This window comes from Ascidiella aspersa, chromosome 6 (genome assembly GCF_963924565.1).
Source record: "Ascidiella aspersa chromosome 6, kaAscAspe10.2, whole genome shotgun sequence".
In the NCBI taxonomy this organism is placed as follows: Eukaryota; Metazoa; Chordata; class Ascidiacea; order Phlebobranchia; family Ascidiidae; genus Ascidiella; species Ascidiella aspersa.
The window spans coordinates 17894892-17906227 of record NC_139452.1 but is presented as its reverse complement, the minus strand read 5'-3'; the positions used below and the strand labels follow the sequence as shown (position 1 = coordinate 17906227).

At 36.1% G+C, this 11336-nt stretch overlaps 1 protein-coding gene across 1 annotated transcript; it reads left to right on the top strand.

Moving 5' to 3' along the window:
* The first annotated feature begins 1671 nt into the window (after nt 1-1671).
* Nucleotides 1672-9369, top strand: LOC146140579 (sperm-associated microtubule inner protein 10-like). Its single transcript, XM_083392315.1, has 3 exons — nt 1672-1809; nt 8783-8903; nt 9087-9369. The coding sequence occupies exons 1-3, from the start codon at nt 1769-1771 to the stop codon at nt 9294-9296; spliced, it is 372 nt and encodes a 123-aa protein (XP_083248441.1). The 5' UTR covers nt 1672-1768; the 3' UTR covers nt 9297-9369.
* The last annotated feature ends 1967 nt before the right edge of the window (nt 9370-11336 follow it).

Genomic DNA, 11336 nt, shown 5'->3' with positions numbered 1-11336 from the left:
ATTAAGCTGTTGATTGTTGATCACCACCGCATATGGTGTACCATTTCCGTGTAAAATAAATGTACAAATTAAATTGTAACAGAAAGTAATGTTCCGTATTGTGTATAAAATGGGTCGGGTAAATACTTTCTACAATTAAAGTAGGATGCGGCCCTCATAAAAGCAGCAACATTATTAGGCCCTACATATTTGCAAAGGCGCTGTGTCCATAACAAATTGGTATTACCCGGACCAAATTATTTTCGAGAATTGGGTAAACAAAATGTAAGATTCCATCAAGCTGTTGCCTCTTAATAACTATTAGATTTTACGTTTTACTCTGCGTCATTTGCTTGAGGCTCGTGTTGTTGCCGTTGATTTAAAAAGGCAATTTACCATGTTACTACAAAGTAATGTTTCGGATATCGTAATATCCTGGCTTGAGTGCTAAATAGTGTGTAAAGTGGTAAACATTTGAATTTTTCATAAATAAAACATTTTAATTTCCCTAATTGTTAATTGTTATACACATAAGTGTTGGTCGCCTGAAATGGGTTAACTAAATGCTTACCCGTAATTGGAGTGACACCTTTTATCCTGAGTGGCAGCGGCATTTAATCAGATGACGTGTTGTTTATTAAACTATATTCCTAACGGCTAAGCACGTCAAACATATTTTACGTAACGAAAACCCGTAATCCTGGCACCATACAGCCACCAACGAAAGCAAAGTCTCGCTTGAAACTGAAAATTGGTTATTCTATTAAAACCGCCGCAATAAATGCAATATTTTGCAAACTATACTTAAATTTTGCACGGAAACATACTCAAGAAAGTTCTTAAACATAAAAGGCTAAGTTGTAAACATTAAAATTTATTTCAATTAAGGTAATATACTTAATTTGATTTTGATTTCAACGCAAGTAATTGCGCTTGTAGTTTTTTTATAAAATGCACTAAGGTATGTAACCAAAAAGCAATTGTTAAAGAAACAAATTCAATTCTTCGTCTTGTGAGACTAAATTACCATTTTTACATAGTTTTTTTCGTTGAGAAGACAGTTTAGTTGAAATACACGGTAAAATACCCAGCATATGAACAAAAAAATAGTATCGATCACTAAATGAAATAAATGTCAATCACCACTGAAAAAAACACAGCAAATACTCTTCAATACATTTGTCAGAGATACAACTATGAAGTAAATCGAAGTTCGGTATAACGCGATAACTATAAGCCTGCGTAGGTAATTCTGCAGGTTTTAAAAAATATATGTTATACAGTTAAAATGTTGTTGGTTAGCAATTCAATCTGGAAACGATTTTATCTTGAAGTCGAAATATTAAATTTCCCGCCGAACATCGGTTGAAAATCAGTGCTTTGAAACAACCCCTTAACTAACCCTAAAGGTCACACTGGACTTCATCACTAACTCTGCCAATGATTTCGTCCTTTTTAACCCAAATTATAAGCCCACCGATTCAAACTACGCAGCCCTAACGTTGACGAAGAAAGACGGAGCCCAATCGCACTGTTTTAGTAGTTAGGCCATTTAGGACTCTTTTCGACAAGTTTTGTTCTTATTTCGACAAGTTTAGGACCTATTCCGTCGTAATCCTTACTATACTGTGTATTTGGGTTTATTTTGTCGCTATTCTTTATAGTATGGCTTAAATGGATAGTTTTGCTTTAGATATTTTGTTGCTTTTATTATGTGTTTCTACAAAACCTCACAGTTAGGCAACTGCTAATTTCTGTTTATGTCTTCTGAAGCTTTCGTGTTATTTATATGATGTCTTCAACTTACGAAAGATGTGCTCAAACCGAAATGTGAGTAACGACATTTATTGATTTAAGATATTTTTTTTAAATCATTTTTTACACTTTACTTGGATGTAGTAGGCATTCCCGCATAAAAGTATGACACAATATGTTTGGTTACCCAATTTGTATAACACAAAATGTAAACTTACGGCAATGATCAATGTTTTATTCGACAATACTTGGTTAATAGGCCAGTAAATGAAAAAAATCAAACAAATTACAACAGAAGTTTTTTTGCATTAATTGTAAAGAAGGTATCAATAACTACATGTACCACAAAAAGTCTGGGTGTTTTTTCACCTAGAATTGCTGACCTCTAAGGTTAGGTACTGTTTAGTTAGTTATGTTTATTTAGTAAAAAATCAACTCAATACGACCTATGGTTTCGCTTGTCTTTAAACAAGGGAAATAAACATGTTTGCAATGTCTATTTATATGTCCCAATGTTTCTAAATTATACAGTATAATAACAGTTTTATCAATCTAACTTTTTTAAAAGGTTTTATAATTAGAAGAATTGATTGTTAGCAAGGTAAAAAAACATTAGCAATATACTTTTGGCCAACAAGGTTACATTTAAGTATGACTTTTTATTACTGTTTCATCATTCTAATTTTTAAAGAAGTGTACAGAATTCGACTGTAAAAAGTTATTTGGATTTACCCTTCGCCTTAGGTGAATACATTTATCACAAGTTGCGTAATAAAATATAGAGCTTAAACGAATATACAGATATCAACGAAGCAGTTTAAAGGCTGTGCGTTATTCTAAAATGTCCATTTCTTAATACTTTAAAAAGCCCTCTTATAAAACAATATCTTACCCTTGTTCTTTCCAAGTCTTGCGTTGTTAGCACAGCAACAAAAACGCATCTAAACCGCAACACTAGTTGCTGACATTTGTAATTGCCTTTATGACAAAACAAGCTGCTCATTGGTAAGAGATTAACCCCAAAAGTGTTTCTTTATTTGTCTATAAGTTGTTTAAACTGTGCCCGGCATATTTAGCTGCGATAAATTATGGCTGATACCAAAGAAAGCACCGAAAAGTAAGTTGAAGCACAAAGCTTTTCTTCTTTTGTTTTAAAATGTGAATATTTTTCGGCTATCGCCCATACAAAGCGCCTAGTTATTTTATGTTTTTTTCGCTTGGTTGTTTGAGGAAATTATAATTAAGGTTTGATGCCGCTTCAGTTTATTTGGTTAAATTGGCTAAAGAAAGTTTGTTTTCCGTGTTTCTAACCTGTTATCATGTATATAATAGTTGAAAAGGGGGATATATTTTATCGTTTATCTATTAGTTAGCCAAACTATAATTTGAATAGGGCTTCTATGAACGACATATATTCGAAAAAAACATTCAATAGTACTCACAGAGACTTAGTGCTAAAAAAAGATTTCGCGCGTAGCGTTTCAATGTTAAAGTTGATCAGTCTTAGTAGCCCGAATGCACAACTTTGATTGCATGTTCACAACATACCCAAGCCAAGTGTCCAACCCTTGTTCCGACTAAACATATGCCTAATCGGTCGTAAAAAGTAGCAATTATAGTCCAGCGACCAAAAAATTGTTAAAAATGTGTAGCGAAGCTCGCAAATCGCAAATCCATGAACCATTTCTTGAGTCACGTAACTAAACACGTGCAATTTTAATGTAAAGTATAGGCAGGGCCGGATTAAGGGTACTGTAGGCCTAAGGCTATTTACCAGGAAAGGGCCTAATTTTGCAAACTAACTACAAAAAGTAGTAAAAATACATACATGAAAATAACACAAAATAATATAAAAACATGTAAGAAATGTTATTAAGTGTCATAGACTCATAGTGTAGGGGAGATGTGGGACCAGTGGGTTACTTTTGACGATTTTGCATCTGTAGGTTTTATTTGCGTCGTAAAATAGGATTTAAAGGTCGTAACATGAAGTTTTATCTACCCTTCACCACAGCATTTAACTCAAAATGTAAGAAGAGAAAAGTTGAATAAATGCAACACACTACATAGCTACATATATAAACCAGCACAGTAATTGTTTCGCCACAGCGAAAGGATTTTATCCAATCTTGCCACTCGCAAACGTACGATTAGGCGTAAAACTTCGCAATAAAAGGATACAATATTCTACTTTGAACATCCCTACTTGCGATTAAATCAAACAAGGTGTCAGAAAAATGAGTTACAATACGTTACACGAAGTGTCATAATTAAAATCACAAATTTAATTTAACAGACAAATTTTATAAATAAAGACACGAATTGGGTTTTGCAAACTACGACCTAGCTAGAGAATAATGCCCGTGGCCCCCCAAGTAGGCCAAGGGCCGCGGTTGAGAAACCCTGTTCTAGATTCTTAAACAAAATACAAATTTTATTTGATGACATTGTTGAGGTGGGTGATAATGAGTCTCAATTAATTGTCTTTGTGCCTCGGCGTATCAACCTCACGACTACAAGGTAGATACTGCATTCAAATTGAATTGTTCATTGTCGACAGCTTCTAACATACGAGCACTCCAATTGGTTCCTTGAGTAACAGACTTAAGACTTTATTCGATACTGATCTTCATAATAATGAATTGAAAAATCATAATCATAATTCATAATGATAAAGAATCTTATAACGCAAGCTTATAAAGGGGTTTAGAAGAGATCTGTATAAAGAAGGCAAGACGTACATACGCAATAAAATAGTTATTTGTTTCAATATAATACGCAGGGATCACGTGCCAAAGGGCGGTTCCAGCTAAGCTTTTTCTCTCGACTCTCTTATACACGGAAATAATATTTTTGTACCAATATGGCTTAAACAAAAGCCCTTCGAATGACACAGCCACGTGTAACTGGCCAAACCCGAATTGTTGACAATAAGGCGAATTTCAATACATGCGTTTACATTAAACGGATGTACGTCAGAAACCGCACAGCCTGACTCAGTGGAAAATTGTGTCAGGAGGCTTACTTTGCAAATCTTGCTAGAAATTTCGGCAATGGATTTTTACCGAAAACTTTCCATGACGAAACATTAAACGGTGATACAGCGATATAAGAAATTCTCTGTGATAAATAACAATGTGACGTCATGTTGTCGCTACAACATAATTCTATTTTTGCCTCAAAAATCGTTTTATTGTCTCAAATCTTTAAATATCTATTTTAAATGGAAAGAGGAAAAAAGCTCCCGAGTCACTGGTCCCTATGATCCACTGGTACCACATCTCCCGTATTACAATATAGCCTATATTTAAAATTACATTTTCATTGCCTTACAGCGAGCATACGTATAGGTTGATTCACACTAAACGCGTTTTGCTTCTTCGAAAAACACTAGCGTCGTCCAGTTAACACTTAAAGGGTTGCCTGCGTTAACGGCAAATTCCCTTGCCCCTAACCGAAAGCGTCAGAGTTGATCTGTTTTAACTTCCGCAATCAAAATTTTAAAAACATTTTACGTTAACGCCAGACGCGTCTAGTGTGAACCAACCTTACGAATGATGTCATCCTCATTCAAAACAACATCACTATCTATGCTTAAAAGAGACTCCAGCCATAAGACTGAAATAAGAACAACATCAACGTCGCAATAAAACACACTTCTGAATAAGACCAAAATAGAAGACCAGTACCTAATAGTCGTAGTACCGTCTAAATCAGGAGTCGGCAGCCAACGTCCCGCGGGCTGGTCCGGCCCGCTGCCTCTTTGACAAACTAGACACGAGTCCATTTCAAATACTATTTTAACTAGGTAAGTTCGAAAAATATTTGCGCTTAGTGCGTATGTCTTTATATGTCCGGTTTGCTTACGTTTTGATGCTGTCTTTTGAACTAGATCAGAGCTTCCTTATCGTTGCGCCGTGGAAGGCTGCCAAATGCGTCGCGGACAAACGGAAAACGTATTTAAAAATTTTGGAAATATATTTTTTCATCTTTTTTATTTTCGGCAATGTAACACATACTCACCAAAAAAAATAAATACCCAAAAAATCGCGCTTGCTTCGCTCGCCAGGTGTGCCCGGACTTCAAAGGTTAACAAACACTGAGCTAGATTAACTATTAAATTTATCGCGTTTTCTTAAAGTAGTTTTATTACGCTTATAGATGATGACGTGTGGACTCAAGTTTTAAACCAAACAAACGCTTATTTTTCGCGCTTTGCGCCAACACTTAATTGCCTCTTTAAATGTAATAAAACAAGTTTTTAAGTGCAATAAAATATCCGAGGCCCGCCTGAATCACAGTGGTTCTAACATTTTAATAACACAATTCTTAGTTAACATTTTGTGCGGTCCGCTGGGACCTTTCTCAGTTTGGTTTTGGCCCACGACTAGAAAAAGGTTGCCGACCCCTGGTCTAAATTGAAATAAGTCCAACACCCGTCATAATAAACCTAAATGGCCAGAATCAGGCCTAAACAACACTTTACCTAACCTCAAACCTCACCCCTAAGTACATCACTAACTCCACTAATAATTTTAACCCCTACCCATTTTCTAACCCATCAATAACCCCAAACAGGGCCAAAAATCCAATGCAAAAACTGCGGTCAAACTATAGGGCGTCCAAACGTCGGCACCAAAACGGCCCATGCCAGGCCTAACATAGCTCCCGATCGACCCTTACCCTCTCGCTATACAGTTTCAGGCGTTATTTTGGCTATTTGGGCAATATTACCATGAATTTATGACGCTTTATTGTGTCATTGGTCTTAATACTATGGGTTTATAGATTTTTCTGCTTTAGGTATTGTTGCTTTTTAGGTTTTATTGTGTTTCCCTTAAAAGAGATACCACAGAACGCAGATAGTTTTAACTCGTTTGCAGCATAAATGAAATAATTTATTTATCAACTCACACACAAGGAACATATTGACTCGATTCGGTCATTCGTTTTTAAGCAAAATCTGTACTGTACCGGTACTGGATTCGTATACCTATCAGCCTTACAAAAATTTAACCTTAAAAATTGAGGGCCGAATTTTTCCAGGGCCCAAGGCTATAGCCTCATAGTCATTACCTATTGGCTAATCCGGCCCTTAGTATAAGACATCGTAAACACAGAATGAACACAAACGAAAACATTATTTAATCACTACATAAAGTTAAATATTGAATTAGAGCTCGCGACCCCTAAGAATTGCTTGGCGCCTCACCGGTTGAGAACCGCTGTTATAGACTAATTTAATTTAACTCAAGTTTCTCAAGTTGTTTTTATATTCCTACCTTACAAACCCAAACACTGTCAAACAAAAATACAGATCGAAAAGTCGACGAAAGCAATAATGCTTGTATTTTTACAAAGTTTTGCGGAGTCGGGACTCAACGGAGTCGGTATGTTTTGCTGGAGTTGGACACAGGAGAAAAAGTAGACTACTCGAGTCCGACGTGCGCATGTACAGTACCAAAATTCGAAACTCATATAAGGCCACAAAACATAAATTGTAAAGGTTGGATTACAATTTAATCGCTTCCTATTTTCCACAAAACTTCATTTCGGGAAAGTTTAACGACGCTTTCTTAGCTTTTTTAAAAGAAAGCATTTATGGGCCACCCGATTCGATTTGTTTTCAATGCTTGAAGCGCTTGTATTAGGATAATTCGGGGCTTTGGAGCGTCTCTATGAGCAGTATCAACATCAAGCGATCACAACAATAATACGTTTGCTAGACATTAATGTAGTTTTACTACGGTACTCTTAGACAGATTTTGCTCTTTGAATGGTTTTTAAGTATTGTGTTAACACTCCGTCAGTTGTTCCTCGAAACGGTTTGCTAGCATTGTATTTGTGTTCATTACTGCAGTTAATACAATGACGAAAACGTTTTGCCCCCCCCCCCCCAACAATTTTCGGCTGGCTACGCCACTGCACGTTTGGTGACCTTAACTTATACGTGCAGCTATTTTTACCTATTTCTGAGAGCATTTAAACTAAAGTTGCCGTGCGTAGCACGCCCGACTCTTTAATGCAGACCCGGTTTTGCTCCCAGACGCTTGTTAAGACTCTCACAAGCTTGTAAAAAGAATGCTATATATAAGGACGTTTTTTAAAAAACATTCAACTCACGTTGCGGCCCACCACAACGATTTATGTTTTTCATGCCTCCGCTGTGAAACCTAATTGCCCACCTCTGGCCCAGAGGTTGAACCCACGTAAACAACTGTACGGTTTGTCATAAAATAGCCCTATTCTGGCCTGGCGTCGTCAATAAAACTTGTGTTAAAAATATTTAAGTTGTTAAAAAAAGTATCCTTATTTAATGAAAACTGACTTTTTTGCATTTGCTGAAAATATTTTTGGTTTTATTTTTCGTAGCATGTTTTCAAAAATGTTTCTAATATTTTTTTAGGGTTTGGCTCTGGTGACCACTTAGACATTTTGTGAAACCGAAACTCTTTAATATATAATATAGTAAAAATAACTAATATTTGCTAAGCTACAGAAGTATAGCCTAAATTTTAAAATACCGTTGGATACATTTAAGGGACCGTTTCGGTTTCTCATAACACCTATAAAATACCTGTATAGGATTATCACCAAAAAGATAACCCATCACTATCGCTGTAGTTTTTAAGCGGGACAAACGAGACCGGTAATTAAAGGCCCCCAAATCACCAATATTAGGTTACTATAACACAAAGCTTAGTGAACCTTGCATAAAACGGTGAGTAAAAAGACACGTATTATATATAAATTTGCAACTGCTTAAAGGTATTGATATGCTTCTGACGATAAAACTGTGTGTTTTCTTTTTTACCAACAAATATATAAAACAGACATGTTGGCAAGTGCTAAAATACAATATAGACTACAGCATTTTTTTGTGGTTGTATAATTTCGCTTAAATATTTTTTTTAATTTTTAAATCCAAGCTTAGTTCAACGGTAATAAAAAAAAAACGAAAAAATATTTTATGGTTGAGCTAACAATTTTCATAAGATTTGCCGAAAAACTGTTACCGACCTGAACAAACCAAGCTTTATCTTTTCAGTGCCCAAAACAAAGCAATTATTCAACACATTCCAAACTTTTCCCGGTTGCACTCAGTCATTCCGAAACTCTACGTACCAGAATGGAAGACTGATATGAAAAATCGTAACAGACTTATTCAGGTGACCATTCGCCAGTAGACAATTTTTAACCTAGTGTATATTGTTATTGCTGCAATAATGACATTAATCATAAAAAGATTTATTTTATATTGTCGTCAGATAATCATGTAGAAAACGAAAAGGAAGAAACGAATTTTGTGGGTATATAAACAACCAAAGTTAAAATAAGTATATATGTAACAGAATGCCAAGCTTGCCGGGATCTACCCTGGGCCCCACGATGAAAGCCTCTTTCTAGAGAAGAGAGAGAGACTCACCCATGGTGAAAAGAGAGACTTTGTGGAGACAAAGACACTGTCTCCGGATCGAAAAACGCTTCTCCGTCCGCCGTTTTCGTCACATATGTCTCGATACCAAAGCGAGTTGATGTACCGCCGCGATCCATGGGAATAATAAAAATAAAGCAAATAGCTGTAAATATTGCCTATATGATTAAATTCAATATTACATAACGAAAAATGCGTTGTAGTATTTGTATTCTATAGGTAATTAAATAATATATATGTGTAATTAAATAATATATAATACCGTAGTATTAAGACCAATGACATAATACAGTGAAATCTTCAGTAGGCTTAATATCCACGACAGAGTAAGAACGTCCGAGTAAGACCCAAACATTTCGCCTAGGTATAGTCCTATTTTGGTCTTATTCAGAACTGTGTGTTTTTCCGACTTTTATGTAGTTGGAATTTCGATTTTATGGCTGGAGCCCCTTTCAGTCATCTGGAATTTTAATATTCTACTTTTTAAATTGGCGTTGACCATTCATGTTTCATACCTCTTGCCGATTCCATTGTGGTATTCGGATGGTAAAGGCCTAATGAAAAAATACGCCGAGCCTTACAAAGAAAATGTTATAAAGGTCGGGGTCAGCTATTGTCCGCCTCGGATGTAGCTTATAACCGTCGAACGCTTTTCGACCATAAAGTAGTCCCATGCTCCGACAATAGGAACCAATTAGATCCACGCCACATACGCCACGCTAAATTGGTCCCAGACTTAAGACGGTGGAGCAAATATCCCATCGCAAAAGAAATAATGATGGGCCCATAGATAGAGGTCTTCTACGACGAGCAGACTGAGTGCTGTCGCTATTGCCAGGTCATGTGATTGAGGAATGCGACAAGCTGCAAAACAAGAACAAGGTTAAGGAAGAGAGAGAGTAGCGTTGGAGAAGGAGCGTAAGAGAGCAGGGGGCGGAGGAGAAAACAAATAATGAAGAACGCAGAAAACCTCCAATTTCTTGGGGATTATTCTTTTGGTTGTTGAAAAGCAGTTAACGTAGACCAGGAGTCGGAAACCTTTTTAGATCAGGGAGCCATAAAAGCAAAATATTGTTGGTTGTTTTTCCATGAGAGACATATAGTACTTTTTAACATCTAGTTATAGGTTGGCAAAAAATAGTAAATTGAGCAGGGCCGTTTATTTTGTTCTCATTTAAAGGACAGAACATGCTATGGGTACACTATGCACTGATCTTATTAAGAACATGCTATGCTCCAAAAATGAATTAGCTATGTTTGCATAAATTTGATTATGGAGTTCCATTAAAAGAATAGGGCCTTTCGGATATTAGGAGATAGATGGGCAGCCCTCATTTAAACTGTATATTTAAACGGTATAATAGTGCTATCTAGCAAAGAATTGATTTTTACATTCGTCTTTCCTGAAAATTTCTGTATTTGTAGAGACAAGTGGTTCATTAAAAATCTGTGGTGGGACACTTTGTGAGTGCGTCATCCCTGCTCTAGTCTAAAGACTGGCGGTTTAGATAATTGTAAAGATTGATCACCTGCACGGGACATTATTTGTGATATATTTTTAGAAAGCTGTAAATGGCTTCTTTTGACGAGGTTTATTTTTATTTGCAGATGGAATTATGGTTTGTCAAAAATGGAATTTTTATAGTCCATATACATGTAACTTCGGGAGACATGCTATTCCAGTTAGGAACAATATAGTTGGAAAGGGCATTGCCCGACTCAGCCTTCCCCCAAAAAAATTAAAATGCACTTACCGTGTTAAATTGAGTTGAAGATGTATTCCTTACAAAACGAGGGCTATCCTGCAAAGACTCTATATCACAAGATCTGCATTTCGGTCTCCTGTCTGTAGTTTCAACCTTTATTGTTTTTTCTAGATTTTATCTTGTCTGCTTTCGGCAACTTTACACCAGTCCCAATCTTGGGCTAAAGCCATGTCGTTGTATTACTCGTAAATGAAATATTGAAAAGTAAAAAGCGAACAATATAAAATTAAGTTTAGAAACAAAAATAGCAAAATCACCTATTAACAGTTGTGTTTATTGCGGTAGATAACCGTCCATAGTAGGATACCAAATCCAAGCGTTTTCAGAACGCTTCCTATTGGATGAAATTTTATAACGTCACAGATGAAATTTTAGGACGTAACAGACGATCCGCTGAACGG

What these genes read in the sequence shown, in the direction of transcription:
- LOC146140579 (XM_083392315.1), top strand. Translation starts at nt 1,769, where the DNA reads ATGATGTCTTCAACTTACGAAAGATGTGCTCAAACCGAAAT. An exon ending in AGATGTGCTCAAACCGAAAT is followed by an intron (nt 1,810 to 8,782) that starts GTGAGTAACGAC and finishes TTATCTTTTCAG; the next exon opens with TGCCCAAAACAAAGCAATTA. An exon ending in ATCGTAACAGACTTATTCAG is followed by an intron (nt 8,904 to 9,086) that starts GTGACCATTCGC and finishes TATATGTAACAG; the next exon opens with AATGCCAAGCTTGCCGGGAT.